Source organism: Dermacentor variabilis, chromosome 2, assembly GCF_050947875.1.
Source record: "Dermacentor variabilis isolate Ectoservices chromosome 2, ASM5094787v1, whole genome shotgun sequence".
Taxonomy (NCBI): Eukaryota; Metazoa; Arthropoda; class Arachnida; order Ixodida; family Ixodidae; genus Dermacentor; species Dermacentor variabilis.
Window position 1 is genome coordinate 214,985,910 of NC_134569.1, and position 17,442 is coordinate 215,003,351.

The window sequence follows — 17,442 nt, forward strand, 5'->3', positions numbered from 1 at the left end:
ACTGTATTCACTGTTTAATTATAATGGGTAATCGAACTTAAACTAACCGTATTTTAATTACAGGTTACGCTACCTACGCACAGGTGGTTTATGTGCTTGGCAGATGTGTTTTCTGCACTACACAGGCTTAATCGCATTTGCTCCATTGTGCACAGAAGTGCAAAGGCCACGTCATTTGGTATAGAACGTGCATTCAAAAACATGTTAATCGTTTTGTCGATTGTGTTTCAAGAGTAATAGACAAAATTCCCATAAGTTGTGGTCATATGTACAGTCGCGTGCAGTATGATTTGCAACATCCTTGGCCTTAGGGATAAAGCCCTAATTAACCAGCCCTAAGGCCGGGATAAAGCTGTGTAACTGGTGCGCGGCCTGCACAGTACTCCGCTATCACACCAGTCATATGGTGTAGCGGAAGCAAATTTTCTCAAAGTGTGCTGACGTCACCGCACGCTCACGTAGTCCAGTACAAACTTTAAAGAGAGTAGTTCTAACAGTTTAAGAACACGTTTATTTAAAAATTTTAGTGGAACTCCGTCAACAATCCGCCACCCACTTGGATTGGAACTGTGATTTAAAGGGACACTAAAGGGAAATATTAAGTTGAGGTAGAGTGAAAGATTAGGCTTTTGTAATGACAAGTTCACCATTCTTAGCGAGAACAGATTATTTCTAAGCGAGAAAGCGAAGAAATTGTGAAATTGGAGGGACGCCACCTGTCGTGCGTTGTGGTACCTCTCATAAAGTGACATCAGAGCCTCTATTTTAATTATTGAACTACTGCTACATGTTACACTTCAAAAGTAAATTAGATAAATTTTGGCAACAAATGAAACATGCGATAGGCCATAGTTATTCTATTGCTGCATATTACGGCCGTCGCGCTCACTCCACAGTAGCGCCGACAAGTTCTGGTTTCGCTCGGCCGCGCTGACCGCGCTCGCACTTTCGCTTGGTGAATGGCAAAGTTTCCATTTCGCGGCGTGCTGTGCTGTCCATGCTGTGTCATGAAAGTTCTTGACAACTGTAGTTCCCAGCTCCCAGCGGCGAAATGCCGGGTCTATGTGATGTCGCGGGGTGCCCAAATGGTCCGCGTCGTCTGAACAAGGATACTGAAAGCTCCGACACCAACGTGCACTACCATGCGATCCCGCGGGGCGAACCTCTACGTTCTCGCTGGCTCAGTGCATTTCCCATGCTACAGTGGGTAGGAAAGGTGCCGATCAGACTGCATGTGTGCTCGATGCATTTCCGCCCTGAGGATCACGAACACAATTCACTTTTGAGGCTGTCAATGGACGTGCCTTTTCAAATGCGACTTCGTCGCAACGCTTTTCCGTCGATATTGCCTGCATCCCATGAAGAACAAATACCGTTGCTGCAGGACGAAAATTTCATGTTGAGTAGAGCCTCTTTTTGACGCGCATATTATTTTCCTTTCATTACTAAAACTCAGCTAGTGTGCGCAGCCCTTTACGGTACTGATAGCCAGCTGCCTTTATTGACAGGCTAACGTTGATGTCTTGATCACGGGAAATGACGCTACTGGAACCTACATTGAAAGCAGTGCGGATCGCGAGCACAATTCTCTCCCAAGACAGTCAATCGAAGTGCCTTTCCAAGCGCGACTGGGTTGCAACGTTGTTCCGTCGATATCGCCTTTCACCGTTGAAGAGCAAGCACCGTTGCTGCAGGACGTAAGTTTCGTGAGTCGTGCCTCTTCTTGACGCCGCATGCTATTTAACTTTCATTACTAAAATTAGCAAGTGTGCTCCGCCCTTGACGTTACTCATAGCCTGCTGCTTTTATTTACAGGCTAACGTTGCCGACCAGATGACTAAAAATAACACTGCTGGCACTTTCACTGAAAGCAACGCGGAGGTATGTGTGCGGGGTTTGTCACGGTGGTTGCAGTTGTACGCAGATCAAACGCAACACGCAGCTTAGTACACTATCGGCACATTTCAGACGCTTCCCTCTGGTGCGAAAGACGCGGAGACGCAGACAGATTTTATGCTGATCGCCGCGAAAACAAGCAGTTTTCGCAGCGTCGGGAATGCAAAAGGAGTGCAGGCTAAACCACTGGGCACGAGCGTTGGTGAGTACACCCGAGCTGTTACCTAGCTTTTAACGAAAACTACTAATGTCATATGTGATGGAGTCTGGGGGAACAAGTAGCAAATTTTCTCTTTTCTTTGGTAGCACCACCAAAAAATTTTGGAGAGCCTAGTAAAACCTTGTCTACTTCAGCATGTTTGCTGGTGCTTTGTGCTTTGCAAATATAGTCAGAATTGCTGTCATTTTCCCAACTTTTCAGGAACTACGCGACACAGTGTCATTTTCTCTAAAGCAGTTGTCCTGGTTCTCTTTTATGCAGACCTTCGCATGGCGTTTCTTTGCTCTCCAGCTGTTCAGGTGAATACAACTGTGAAGGAAATGAAATGCAAGGCACTTCAGGTGAATGTTCAGAACTTACCTACGCCAAAGACATCAACTCCAATCAAGAGACGACGTACCACTTGTGTCAGGAAACCAGTCAAGCACCGGAGAAGTACACCAGCAAAGGACATTAGCTACATTCCCTCGCCTGACGTGTCCCCAGTACTGCAATACCCTTACATGCATGACACAACGTACGAGCCGGAAGAATTGACTTGCACTCCAGAGGTGACATTTGATGAGTAAGTAAAAATTGCATACTACTGTGCATGTTGGTGTATAAAATTTCAGATACGAAGGTGCAATATGTATTAGTGCACTTTATGTGTTTATAGTAAAGTGATGTTTAGTTGTTTATTGAAAAACAGTGTGATAGGTTATAAATGATCCAAGTATGCATGTGATGGGTGGTGACAAAAGCAAGACCTACAGATGTCTATGTCAGTCCCTGGCCTGCAATAACTAATTGCAGTGACAGATGTGAAAAAAGCTTCCGTGACGTGAGTCAAACAGTCACAAAGTCACAATTACAAAGAAGGTGTAGCAGATTGGGGTAGCTGTCTTCCATTTGTGCACACAGATTGCAGATAATTTCAATCCTGTGTTTGCGATTATTTGATGCACAGGTGCAGCATTTAATTCACTTCAAATAATGAAGGCAATGAAGGGTAATTATTGCTGCTAAAAGAGAAAAGTGTTAACTTTCAGCGCAAACTTTTGACTGAGTAAGGGAGTGAATTTGTACGAGAGTGCCTGTATAAAAGCTGAGTAAGGGGCATATTTTCTTTTTCAGGTGCGATATGGATGATGGGTGTACGCAACACAAAGACTACTTGCTTGTCTCTCGTGACAACCTGCTGACACTCCTGAATACGTGCCGCACTCGCTTCTCTACGTCCTGCACACTGAGCCTCTCCTGTTCTGGGACACGCATCACAGCTAAGACTGAATGCCCAAGGGGACATGAGCACATGTGGGCGGGCCAGCCACTAGTAGGAATGAAGCCCAAAGGCAACGTCGACTTGTCGGCTGCAATACTCTTCTCCGGTTCAAGTGCTGCTCGAACACTCAGAATGATGAGGTTGATGGGTGTTCAAGTCATCAGTAATCAAACATTCTTCAGTTACCAGAAGGCATATCTTATTCCGTCTGTCACTGCAGTAAGCATTTTGTTTCAACTTTCCTGAATATGTAGCTAGCCACATATTGAACAACGGCCCAATATCTCGGGAGCAGCTAGAAGTAGTGTCATAGTGGCGCTTTGTTTAACCATTCACTCCAATGGCAGAATCTTGGGCTGCAAAATATTTGTAAGCTGTTATCACTCGTCATTAGCTTATAAAACTGCTAACCTGCTTTTTTTCGTGCAACAAATCTATATGCCAACATAATTTTCAAAATTTGGTGTAGCTAACTTGAGGCAGGCATGCTCCGTGCACAAGCACTCGCATAAGACTAGCATTCCGAGAGTAGTTTCTAAAGCTTTAGCATTACTAAAACCAAGTAACAGAATGAAGCAAACATTTCAAATTTTTCAGGCATTTTTATTGTGCATAAGAAAGCGATCAAAGCACATAAATACAGAAAATATACCTGGCATGAGAAGAAAATGGTTCCAAGAACAGACACTGGCATTATTCTAAGCAGCCTGGAAGTTCATCTTACATGTTCGCTAGCACACAATGCATGCAGCTGCAGAAATTGTAGCATCTAATTTCAGGAAACCCATAATGGAACTGTAACGAAAAGTGCTGCATTGTGCTGTATTTGTAGATGGCATCTTTGTAAAATTCTTGGCTTATGCATTGAAGAATAATGTTGCTTAGAAGTAGAAAAAGTGGAAGGTGAATTTCTGAATTTTGTGGCTCATATGCAGTACCGAAGATTCCGTAGCGATTATGATAATTTCAATGTAGTTTCATTTACTTGCATTCCTTTTATGCTGCTAATGTCTGCAAAGCTTTGCTACACCAACTCAACATTTTTTAACATAATCTGTTCCTTTTGCGTCCACCGACAAGAGGTTTAGGGCTGAACATCTTCAATATCCGTCGCGTTATGTGGGAATCGGAATGATGTTGCAACCTGTTTCTCATTTTTGCATATCATCCTGAATAAAATACAAAACACAAATACAATTCTGAAAAGTTACTTTCAGTTTTTAGCCAAGGTCTTGTGTTAGCATGTTCTGTACGTCAGTGTTTATGTTGCTATGTGTGTCTAGGCAGAGCTTACATGTGGGTGGTGTTTCTCTTTAATGTCCATTAAAAGAGTGCACAATATTTTGTAATTGCAACTATTTTTCTCATTCTGATTGTTATCAGACATAAACCGTGTGCACATAACTGTACACGTAGCACCTTGAGTAGATCAAACCTCAGGACAGAATCCAAATTTCTCGTAGGTCTGGGATGAGCACCAGAAAAGACTTCTGGCAGCAGCTGGTGACAGCAGCTTAGAGCTCTGCGGGGACGGGCGCTGTGACTCACCAGGCCACAGTGCCAAGTTCTTGACATACTCGTTCTTGTGTCCTGGCACGGGAAAGATAATACTCACTGAGCAAATTCAAGTCAAAGAAGTAAGTAGAAAAAAGAACTACCGAGCGTCATTCGACATAATGTTTGATTATTGCTAATTTTCAAGCATCGTGCAATGATTGTTATATGTTCATCAAGCGAATAAAGGGAAAATCAGACATCCACCCATTCGTAGCAATTGCTACAAAGGAAACCCATACGGGTTCCTCGAAAGAAAAGCCTCACAGTTGAAAAAAAAAGACTAACGGGTGGATGTCTGATTTTCCCTTTATTCATTACTTTTCTCCGCCTTGCGGGTTTCCGCAGAACTACTACGTCAAAATGTTTATCAAGCATTCCAGGAAGCACCAGTCAATCGCATACATGCCTCGGTATTCTTCTTTAGCTTATCAATGCACAGGTGAGCGTGTACACGCTTTATTTAGAAGGCCCATCCTTCCCTGTAACGAAACCTTTCATAATTCCCACACCCTTGACGGTTTACTCACGTACTCCTGAATTCACCTGTACACAATGGGCCTTGTGTGCTAGAAGATAGTGCCACAGCGATTTGACTGTGTCATATTCTTGTGCTAGTGGGATGGTTTCATCTTACGGTAGTCGAGGTGGCTGTGGGGTTGAGGAGCGTTTTAAGAATGTGGGGCAAGATGCTTTATTTGCGCAGCTTCACTTAATGCAATTATGTATCCTGTGCACACACATATTTTTTTGCCTTCCAGAGTGTCCAAATTCAGGCGAGCTCACAAATGGAGAAAGAGGGCCTCATCAAAGGTTTTCAATTTCTCTGCGACCAGGGCATCTCCATAAGCTCCCTGACAACAGACCTCCATACAGCAATAAAGAAATACATGAGGCTGCATTGCCCGGCCACCAAACACCAATTTGACGTCTGGCACGTTGCAAAAGGTAGTTATGAATGGAACTAACGTATTCACTACTGCTAGTAAAATACCTAATATTGGTTAATAGCCGCAAAGCAACTCCTCACTAGCACTTAGCGTTTATTAAAGAAGAATGCATCTTACGTCATCATACTTCAAACATTTGCATTGAAGGGACTGTTTACCACAGGATCAGGTCTTTGGATTGTAGCGGGAATGATAATATTGTGTGTCACATTGATGGAAACAGCAAACTTGTGTCCTATAAGCTAGGAATTCTATTTCTTATTTGGCTCTGAGAGTGGTGCAAAAATTAAGTGTTTGTCGACGGTGAAACAGTGCAACCAATGTGAGCACCATTATGCCACCAAAAAGCTGTGCTGAGAGAGTTATTTTGCTTGGATACATTATTTTATTGTCTAAAATTGTATTTTAAGCGCCTCTGATAACTTTGCATGAGAGATTGATTTTTTGTTTTCAAAGTAGTGCGTGTCGAAAGTGGCACTGCTATCGTGCAGACAAATAGAATGGTGCATCAATGGGTCTTCAACTATGCCCCCATGACATTGTGACATGCAGCAGTGCTAGTAGCATTGTGCGAGTGATGCAAGGGTCACCGTCTGTTTCAGGTTGTTGAAAATTACAGGCACTCAGACTGTGCCTATAGAAAACATGCGATTATAGGTGGGCCAAAAGAACTTGCCACTTATGTGCTGAGGACAGCTATTAGAGTCATTTTAGTGCTTTACACAAAGTAATACCACAGAAACACTACGTGCTTCCGGTTTCTCACTTTTACCCCCATCGCATCCACTAGTCCATTTTTCGGGCATCCATAGAGTTTTAAGAGACTATGCAAATCGAAATACATTGTCTTAAAATTCCTACTCGCTTACCAGCGAAACCACTGCACGTTTACACTTCAAATGATAAGCTTTCTGAAAATTGCATTACAAAATAGGAGGTCCTTGAAAAATGGTAGACAGTCCCTTTAGCTATGAAGGGACTAGTACCTTGAAATAAAGAAGCTACACAATTATTTGAGGCTACACTACCAGAAATAGTGCGCAGAAAGATCTTTCAGTGCACTGTATTCCAATTCCATTCTGTACTAATGCTTCGAGCTAGTCTTATTCATCTACCTATAGCGTGAGTATACAAGAGATGGACTAAGAAATTATGGTGCAAATTTTTTCCAGGCATCAGAAGAAAATTGAGAGCTGCTTCACGGAAGGCCAGATACAGGGAGCTGTTGAGCTGGATACAACCCATTGTGAACCATCTGTACTGGTGCGCATGTGCTTGCGGAGGAAATGGAGATTTACTAGTGGCGACATGGTCAAGTCTCCTAAACCACATAGCCGACATTCATGATGGTCATGACAACCTCTATCCCAGCTGCCTTCATGGACAATCCAGCAGAGTGTCATGGCTCAAAATTGGTAAATACAAGTAATCTGCCAGTTTAAGTGGCACTGCATTTTGTGCAGTGTAATTACATTGTCGATCAGTTGAGATTGAGAACCTTTTGCACAATTAATCAAATTTAGCACAATGCGCATTGTCAGTCTATACTAGTGATGAAGGGAACAATACATATATGTCCTATCTTTTCCCACATTAGACTCTCCAGTGCACAAACAAGTCAGAGCCATTGTCATGGCCCCAGTGCTTCTCAAAGACATCCGACAGCTCTCGCCAGAGACTCAGACATACAGCCTGGAATCTTTTCATAGTGTCCTGAACGGCTATGCTCCTAAATCTACCGCATACACATATGAGGGAATGAAGGCTCGGTAAGCATGCATGCGTTATTACTTTTTCAGGCAGACAAGTACTTCCTAAAAAATTTTGCAAAGTACTGCTGAGAATTAAATATTGTGGGAAAACTTGCATTTCCAGAACACTGATTGCTGCCCTTCATTTCAATGAAAATGCCAACAAAGAGCAAGCAACAACAAAGGATGGAACACAGCAATGGCACAGCAAGACATCCAAGGCCAGACATAGTATGATGACTGTGTGTCCACTCAAGATGGCTGCTACGTTTGGCAAGTTTAACTGTGTCACGTCCGTCTTTCAGTTAGCAGTTCTGCTCTACAAGCGCTCAGCAAAACTACACCTCACGTTGCATTTACAAGCTATTCACAAGCTAGTGTTGTGAGGAGCAGAGCACTGCAGATTGTGGCAGAACAATCTTTTTTTCTCATAGGGTGGTTATAGAGTCAGGATAGCGGCATGTACTGCATTCGTTGCATATTAAAGCATCCTGCAACACCTTTTGAAGTAACTGCTATCGGGATGTACAGACAGCTTTTTCTCCCAATAATAGATTTTACCACAAGTAGACATTATCTCTACAGCTAGGCTCAATGCAGAAAAGCCAAAGTTTTTGCTACTTTGACACAAGACTGGCAAACCACACTCGCAGCGACAGACAAGGAGCAAAGCTTCACATGATGCATTAATTATAGAATGTTGCTTTTACTTATTTGTTCCCAGATCAGGTGACCTCTCCAGATATTTGCTATAGCATTAAAATAAAATGCAGCACTGAAGTTACCAGGTTTGTTCTACTTTCAGATTACGTGCAAGACCTACAAAACAAGGTGACCGAGCTTTGCACCGAGCACCCGTCATTTCCAGAAGCACTAGCCCAGGCACCAGAAAAAACTGCACCAGCATTTGTGCCACAGAACGAACCTAGGCCCTCCAAAACTGAGCTCATAGCTGCACACAAGGCACGGTTTTTGAAGTTTTGATACATGTAGAGCAGATAAGCAACTAGTGGAGTTATCAAAGACCAATTGTTCGAAGGCTATACCAGTAAATTGGAAAAGCAAAGACACAAACTTCATGCTCGAAAGGGTTTGTGCTGTACTGAAACGTGGGAAAGAACGAACCAAGTCGCATAGATTGTCTCTGCAACTGATGCTGCATGCGTGCAAGGACACCATAAGGTTTCTACCGACTGGCACGGCTGATGACAAGTTCAAGAACATCATCAGTCAAGCAGAACACACTTGTTGACATGCACATCATGCTGGGAAAGCTTTGTGCTACACTAAAGTGTAGGAGTGAGGGAGCCAAGTGGCATAGGTTGTCACTACAACTGATGTGGCATGGCCACAAAAGTACCATAAGGCTGTTTCTGGGTTTAACAGATAATGACAAGTTTGACAGCCTCTTAAATCAAAGACAAGACACTTGGTGACATGTGCATCGTGTGGGAGGTGTAACAGGCGGGGGAATAAATGCATTCAACTGACGCATTCAACTGGAAACAGCGTTTCACGTGCAACGTGCCACCATTCAAAAGAAAAAAAACTAAAGTGCATTGCGAGTGGCTCTCCTGCTGCTGCTTGCAATTGTATGGCTGACTGTGATCATCAAATTTTATTTACGTAAGCTTTGGGAAGAACCTCAGAGAAAAAGCTACAGTCAGTAGCTTGACTAGGTCCGGGGTCCCTGGTTATGACATGGGAGGCAGGAAATAAAACATGAGCAAAATGGAATGGACACACAAGTGGAATATCGCATTACGTAGTGCTTTCATGCACATACGCACTAAAGAAACTATGAACACAACTGTACATCAGGAACCATATCATAAAGACCAATTACAGATGGTCATTAAAAATTGGACGTGACAGGTAAACATATTCAAAAAGCAGAGAACATGTCCTGGCCCAGCTAAAAAATTAATCGCTCAATATGACAGCCGTTTCACTGTCACATTACATGATAGGAATATCTTTGGCAAAGGAAGCAAATGAACTCGACATACCTCTAAAGCTTTCTGTATGGGTAGCAGAAAAGGGCCCATCTTGCTGCGCACAGGCACTCAAGCACGCTTAAGTTGGGAAGCACTTGACAGCGTCCGCAGTCGCACCTGGAAAGCAGAAACACATGGCGAAATAGGCAGCAGTGTTGAGTTGTAACCTTGCAGCCAAATAGCCTTAGAAGCTACTCGACGCGCTAACGCGATGTAACCTAAATGCTTCCGCAACGTCCAGAATGCTTGCTTTAGCAGTACTCGCAGATGCACTCTGAGAAAGTCAATGTGCACTATGTTTTACTTATAGCTAAGGCGGTAAATGGTCTCTCGCGCACTTCAGAAAAGCTAACAAATACTACGACCGCCAGAGGAAATGTTTTATCAGCGCGCGAGGTACGGAGCTTAGTCGAACAGGAGTTGACAGCTCACACGGGCGTTTCGGTCGCAATCGAGCCCGATTAGAAAAGAATTCTGCCAGCGTGATTCAGAGTGATCGCTGCTATACGGTCCAACGATTCGGGCTGAGTTGGCTGAGTTCACAGAAAGTAAGAGCACGGACCTAGTCCAACCATTCGATCGCAATGGACGGGTAGCGATTGAGGGGATCCGGATCAAGCACCATCGCGATCGAATGTCCGTGTGCGCGTATCTGATACATTTGTAATTTATGAGACAAGCATTTAGGAAGAGTCGTACGTACTACTTGGTGCTTCGCAGATGCGGCTGAAGGCGTGCGCCACTTTCAGCTTCCTTGCCTGACGAAGAACTTGAGGCGGTGTCGTCGTGCGGCGATCTTGACCCTCTCTGTCCTTAAAGCTCTCCTACACTCGTTTCCGCCGACGAGGTTAAAAATACAGCGATGGCGCGTGTATGGAGGGCCTTTACCTGTCCTGATAATCCTGCGGAGCTCCATCGTGTGCTGCAGCGCTCGAAGCGCGAGCTCGCAAGAGAACTTGGCGTTTTTCTTCGCTTCGGTCGCTGAAGTGTAACACGACGTACTCAGCTAGAATTCCATTACGCGCACTACATCTGAACACGTTCTAGAATAACGCCGTTCGGAGGAATATGTGACACAGGCATACATGCTATCGTAGGTTCCACGCACACAGGAACTCCATTTCAGCTGTTGCGCGGTTACGGCCTGACTTGACTCGCCAGCTGTGAAATCCACAAAACAAGCCGGTGAAATCCGCAAACTGTAGCGCTCCCTCTCGGGCGCCCGCTGATTCACAGAAAGCGGAAGCAGAGACGGTGACGTCAGGTCCTCGATTTTGGCGCGGGTGATTCAAATTGAGCAGCTGCACCAGGGACTTTCGGTGGAAGTTTTGATGCAACAAATTCGTTTATTGGCGCGCAGAAAGTGGTGATAGACTCCTACACGAATAATATATCCATATGACCAAACAATATTTACCTTTAGTGCCCCTTTAAAACAAAGAGCTTGATTCCTGAGTATGGCATATATCGACATTAATGTGTGTTAGAAAAAATTTATCAAGAGCTCTCAAGTTACTTGCCATTCTAAATATTTTGGTTCGGCGTAAAGAGGGGCTTTAGTTCGGCTGTGGTCAAGGTGAAGCGGGTGGATGGAAACAATGTTACATGCCTCTCTCGCGCATGCGCACGAATTTGACAGTGGTCCAAGTCGAGGCAAGGAAGGAGACCATCGCCATCGCCATTAGTTCCTTTGCGACGCGGACGTCGTACAGACGGAGCGATGTAGGTGTTTGGCCGTGTATTGTAGCAGCAATCCAGCAATCTTTTTTTGCCTTTTATGCTTATGCTTTGTTGTGGCTGATTCATCGATGCAAGCCAACGAGCAACATGCTTGCGATGCCCACGGCGCTTTCTTCGTTACGTGATGTGAACGTTCCTGCAACTTCTCTGCCAGGTGCGATGCAATGTCATATGAAGTGACAGTGATTAAATATTGGCACTGTCCGTATTTGAAACTGCACACTGTACAAATAACGAACAGCTGTTCCTCAAGACAGCACTGCGCTGAAGTTTTGTCTGTCTCCAAATTATAATATAAGCCATGTTCTTTTCCACAAATTTTCATAAATATATTATTTTGATGTTATATTGATTGAAGTTTCTTACGCCGCATTTGGATAGGTTATTATAGCGCTGACTGTAATGACGTCAAATGTTTTAAGAACAATTTTCTTGCATTCTTGAGCTACGCCGCGTCGTGCGGTTCGCTTGAAGTTGCTGTAAGCACGAAAGCATACAAACTCCGTTTTCACAGCGGTCGCGATGACTTAATGTGTGGTAAATATTGTCTGATCATGAACTCATTGTTTGCTCTTTCCTACTCTGGCTCTACAGAATGCGAGATAGTGTAATATAAGTGTGAGATAGTGTAATGACAAAGGTTGCACTGGTTAGACAAGTGCGAATAGGAAAGAAAATCATTCGCACTGTATAACCACTGCAACCTATGTCATTTTGAACTGGTATTTTTTGACACTGATATTTTGTTTTCGAATAAAAATAAACGAACGCTTCAATTTTAGAAGAGTTCCATATAATAAGGCGTGCTTAAATATGCATCAGTTAGCCATTGGTTCCTATCACTGACAAAAAATTTGAATTCTTGAATACTGCTTCAAGCTTTGTAATCTGTTTATATGAAAATTGATAACTCGTTTTGCACATGCTCGGTGCCGCTAGCTGACGCTTTTATGTTCTGTGTCCGTCCAAAAATGAACAGTTGTGATTAAGCGCGCGTGTGTCTACCTTCTCTGCGTCCTTGTCTCTTGTACACGCTAATAATTTCACCATGAATAAACCATGTAATTGACTTTTTGAGTGAGTACATAATTTATACAGAAAATTGGTTAAGAAAACATTTTGAGACATTGAAATTATTCAGGCCACAACTTTGGGGGCTATAACAATAGTTTTAGGCTGTTTCCTCTTTTGCGCAAATGACCTTGCACACTTTCCTAATTTTAATAACACGTAGTAAGCACAACGCCCCAAAGGATGTGCATTGCAAAATGTACCCCATCCTTGCCATTTCCTCTGCAAGTATACAAGGATGACGGCTATAATTTTAGCGCTCAAGTGAACTTGCATGTGAAACTTGCTAAAAAGCTGTTCTGTATATGTCATGTGCTAAGCTGAACATGATGTTAACCCTGACCATCTTGTTTTTACGCAGGGTTCACTTCGCAAGCATTCTCAGAGACATCAGATATGAATGTAAAAAAATACATTATCATCGATGCTTGCTAGAGATTATGCGATAGCTGCCATGCCGTAATCAACTGTCATTATTTATATATTACTTTTATTAATTTTTCTATTAACTTTCTCATAATTTTCTGTAAATATTGCTGCGTGAATAAACTTCTTTTAGTGCAAACTCGCATCTGTTTACCATGTACATGAGTCTTATAGGTTGTATATTGCCTTTTACCAACGTGTTCACACATACTGACAAATGTTTAGGCCATTCTACTATGCCGTATGTAGGACGAATGTTACTCGGGGGATAGTAAAACGTCAGTAGGAAGTGAATAAGCATACGTAAGTAAAATATTGCCACACTGTTACTAAAAAGCCTAAAGAGTTGCGTTGGCTCACTGTTACTACAATGTTTACAGACCATCTATGTAGGATGGCCAATTATTGACAGGATGTTACTAGGGTGTATAAATACAAATGTTAATAGGTGATTGGTAGGAAGTTGGCAGAACGTTTACAAACATTCTTCAATTGGAAGAATGTTAATATGGTGTATAAAGAAGGACTGTTAATAGGGAATTGGTAGGAAGTTGGCAGAAGGTTTACAAACATTTTTTTATTGGAAGAATGTTAATAGTTGGTTGGTAGAAAGTCGGCAGAAGATGTATGAACATTCGACTTTTGAAAGAATGTTACTAGGGCGTATGAAGACAAATGTTCATATGAAATTGGTAGGAAGTTTAAAGACATCCTATGAAGACATTTCTATTGGCCGTTGGTGGCCAATTGTTTCTAGGGTGTTAATAGAGCGTTGTTAGGATGTATAAAGACAGTAGCTAGAACTTCAATTCACTGTTGGTAGGTTCTAGTAACAATAGTCTGAAGACGGTCTATAGAATGTTGCTAGAAATTTTTATAACAGGTATTTCATAATTGCTGAAGATATAATGCGTTTCAATAGCGTACATGAAATACTGGTCAGTGAAATAAGTCTATAGTTAGAGCCAGATGACGGGTGACTGGACTTAAAGTTTGGAATTAATTTAGTAATTTTTCATTCGTCAGGAACGCATCCTGAATCAATAGATTGTTGAAAAAGAGCTGTGAAAATGCAGGATATAACTGGTTTAGTTATATTTAGTAGTTTTGGACAGATTACGTTTGGACCGGGAGCCGAGCTGTTAAAAAGGCGATCAATAGCAGCTTCAATGCCCTTTTGGATGATTATGATATCATTCATGATGGAGGTAACAGAACCGAATTCATTGTTAGCGGGAACGGGAAGTTCACTTGTAGAAACAGAACAGAAGAAAGAATTTAATGCAGTAGCGACCTCCGATGATGGAAGGAATTCATTGTCTTTCTTTATGGAAATGAAACCTGATGATGACGGTTTGGGGTTTATTACTTTCCCGATTTTTTTTTGTATTGTTTCCTAACATGTTGGAAATATCACGGTTGAAAAATTTGTCTTTAGCTGCTTCACTTGCGGTTTTGCATAACTTGGTTTTCTCCCGACAGCACTTCCAGGCATCATCAGATGTCGAAATTCTATCTTTGGAATAATCGCGCTTTTTTATTTGATACAACGCCTTACGTGAGCGGTGAACCGCGCACTTCCAATAGACAGGATTATTTGTACTTTTGGTATGTATTTTTCTTTAAGTTCAGTCAGCTTGTTACAAACAATCATCCAGTTATCACTGCTATTATCATCATACATGCCGCTCAAGAATTCTACACAAAATCCGAGAGATCGCTGGTGATCATTTCAACATTTGCTCGCGCATAATCATAAATTGTTTTCTTTTCCTGTACACTTATATTGCGCGTTATATCGTATCCACAATGAAGGACGTTGTGGTCACTCATGCAATCTAACACATGAGCAGACACGTTGACAGGTTTAGTGGTCAGCACAAGATGCAAGATAGCATCACCCTCTGTTGATAAGGAAACTATTTGGCTTATTCCGTAAGAAGAACTGACGTCAAGAAAATCCTTACATACAGCTTTCCTTGGGCCGCCTTCAGCTGTAACCATCCGCCAGTTCATTCCAGGGTAATTAAAGTCACCAGCAGAAAATAGGTGAACCGGGAAATTTGTTGCATACAAAGGTTAGCGATTCGTTTAGGCATATAATGAACGTGTCTTGTGAGTCTGGAGGACGGTAACAAACACCAATGCCACAAGTTACACATGAAAGCTGAAGCACGACCCAGAAAATTTCAATAGAGGGACCCGTGTCAAGTAGGCGTGCTTGGAATTTTTTCTTTACTGCAATGATAACACCACCGCCTCGTGTTTGTACCCGGTTTTTCTGAACGAAATAAAGTTTTTAGAAATAGATAATTCATTGTCGGACACATCGCACGACAACGCTTTCTTCCCAGTATTATGTCAGCTGAGCAGGACTCGACAAAAACACAAACGTGATCCTGTTTTCTGAAAACACTTCTAAAATTTACCACAATAATAGACAGTTTTTTGTCATCTCCATTAAACTTCAATTGCCATTCGCGGAAGCCTCGTGTCCAGTGATGGCTACCACTTCATTGCTTGAAGGGTCGAATGTGAAAGTTTCGTTGCCCTTTATTAGCTTAACAAAGTGCAATATATATTGCTCGTTCTGCTGGCGTTTCGCGCGTGCGAAAGCACGGAGCGTTTTTCTGATTAGTTGCATTCGCGGTGAAAAATCTTCCTCCATCCAGACACGAGGGGTTGCGAGGTCTTTAACTTGTAAAGTGTTTTTCAAGATATTGCTTTTGTCTTTGAAGTTCCGAAATTTAACCATAATGGACCGAGTGTGATCGGGTTAACGTTGACCGACTCGATGGGTTCGCTCTACTTCACCGGGTTCTATACTCCCGTTTGCCGTGACAAATTCAGATATAAGTTTTGCCGTATCGCTCTACTTTTCAGCAGCTTGTTCAGGAATACCCTTGAATGCGAGATTATTTTGCCTCATTCGATTATTTAGGACATCCACGGCGATGTTTGCTTGTTGAGTCTGTCTGTGCTCTATCTTCTTCAACTGCACTTGAGATTCTTGAAGGGCAGAGCCGACAGCCGTAACGCTTTCAGACAAGTTGTCAACAGTCTCAAGTCGTTCTGCAATTTTCGAGAGTCGCGTTTTGACGTCTATCACAGTAGTGTGGACATCCTTAAGTTTATTTATCACTTCCTTGTGAAATCGCTCGTTCGACATTGTAAGTTCCTTCATTACTGTCGCAAGTTGGTCAACCTTATCCGGGCCCGGCTTAAACTGAACGTCTCTCGCACAATCACGTAAATGAGCAAGAGAAAAAAGTAATAGTAGACGTCCACGCACGAAGTAACGCCTACCAAACGAACACGACCGGAGCCACACAAGGCTACATGGCTCCGCAATTTTTCCCGGTTGAATGAAACAGCCGATGCGGGCACGGTAAGTGCACAAATCAATACCTATAACTAGTCAACAAATGACAATGGACACAATGGGGAACTGCAGCCAGCTAGCGATTCAAAAGAGGGACATTGCTACACACTCACCTAAGAAAACAGCACACTATTAGTTCGAAGCTTTGGGCTGCAAATCCCGCTCGGTCGGCGTAGGTGATCCTTTTTTACAGGACAGCTGATTTCTTCTACGTCCTTTGTGCTTTTAGCGCTCTAAGTTTTTATTACAATGGATGACGGTAATAAAGTAAGCGTGGACCCTCCTTCAGGCAAGGAAAATGTTCGAGGTAATTACGGAGCGTTTCAAAATTCACCCCTCAAGCTAATTTCTTATAGGGTCAAAACGCGATGAAAAGTATACGTTCCGCAATCCCGTTAAGGTAGGGCGAAATTAAAAAAAAACCTGCCTGTATAGTTTGTAGCGTTCCTAAATAGAAGGGCAGTAGAAAATACATGATCTCAGACGGGTGTCGTCCGCTATTTTATTCTAACTTCCTCCTCGATTCTCACCTAGCCCACTTCATCTTCTTTCATGCATCCAGCGCAAACCGCGCCACTATTCCGGACTTCTTTTAATTACACCTACAGGGGTAATACTTCAGTATGTTTCCAATAGAGGCGGCCTCCGTTTCACCCAACGCTCCGGTGTACCAGACGTTCTTCAATATTCGATGCTGGTATGCACTGTTAATCACTTGAAATTGTCCGTAAAATTTATAATTTTAAGGTACAGCTGCTTTCTTTACAAGGACGCAGTCCCCAGGTTGCATGTCCGGCATCTCACTACTGTACCTTTTATCAGAGTTTCTCTTCATGCGGCGCTTGTAGACCTCCTGTTCTTTTACAGTTTTCCTTACTACAGCGACTTCGAGGTTCTCTAGTAGGCCTAGCTCACGATGTGCAAGAAGTATGGGCGCTGTACCCGAAGTGGCAAAATGAGGGCTGTAGCCTATACCAGTGGTGTACGATCTGTTGCGATGGTTCACAGTGGCCTCGAGACAGCATTTCCAGCCACTGGCAAAGTCTGGAGACATCTTCAGGTACTGCTTCAAGTCTCAAATGGCACGTTCCGCTAGGCCGTTTGTTTCCGGGTGGTATGTAGAATACTTGATCATTATGCCATGCTCCTGTGCCCACTTTGATAATTTGGCACTCCGCAAAGCCGGCCCGT

At 42.9% G+C, this 17,442-nt stretch overlaps 2 protein-coding genes across 3 annotated transcripts in view; one reads left to right on the forward strand and one right to left on the reverse strand.

The window, feature by feature from the left end:
• Positions 1-4,037: 4,037 nt before the first annotated feature.
• LOC142573098 (2-Hydroxyacid oxidase 1-like) overlaps positions 4,038-17,442 on the reverse strand; it is a 192,075-nt gene continuing 178,670 nt past the window's right edge. For both annotated transcript variants that reach the window (XM_075682621.1, XM_075682620.1), the window contains exon 9: positions 4,038-4,970. In XM_075682621.1, coding sequence (XP_075538736.1) covers positions 4,810-4,970 — 161 coding nt within the window. In that variant the 3' untranslated portion in view covers positions 4,038-4,809. The remainder of the gene's footprint in view (positions 4,971-17,442) is intronic.
• LOC142573358 (uncharacterized) lies at positions 5,723-8,619 on the forward strand. Its single transcript, XM_075683007.1, has 5 exons — positions 5,723-5,882; positions 7,057-7,299; positions 7,482-7,653; positions 7,760-7,908; positions 8,441-8,619. Exons 1-5 carry the CDS (start codon positions 5,723-5,725, stop codon positions 8,617-8,619), a joined length of 903 nt encoding a protein of 300 aa, XP_075539122.1.

Excerpts from the sequence above, each read along its gene's own strand:
- LOC142573358 (XM_075683007.1), top strand. The coding sequence starts at position 5,723 with ATGGAGAAAGAGGGCCTCATCAAAGGTTTTCAATTTCTCTGCGACCAG. Across the intron at positions 5,883-7,056 it reads CGTCTGGCACGTTGCAAAAG|GCATCAGAAGAAAATTGAGA; the intron begins GTAGTTATGAAT and ends AATTTTTTCCAG. Across the intron at positions 7,654-7,759 it reads TATGAGGGAATGAAGGCTCG|AACACTGATTGCTGCCCTTC; the intron begins GTAAGCATGCAT and ends TTGCATTTCCAG.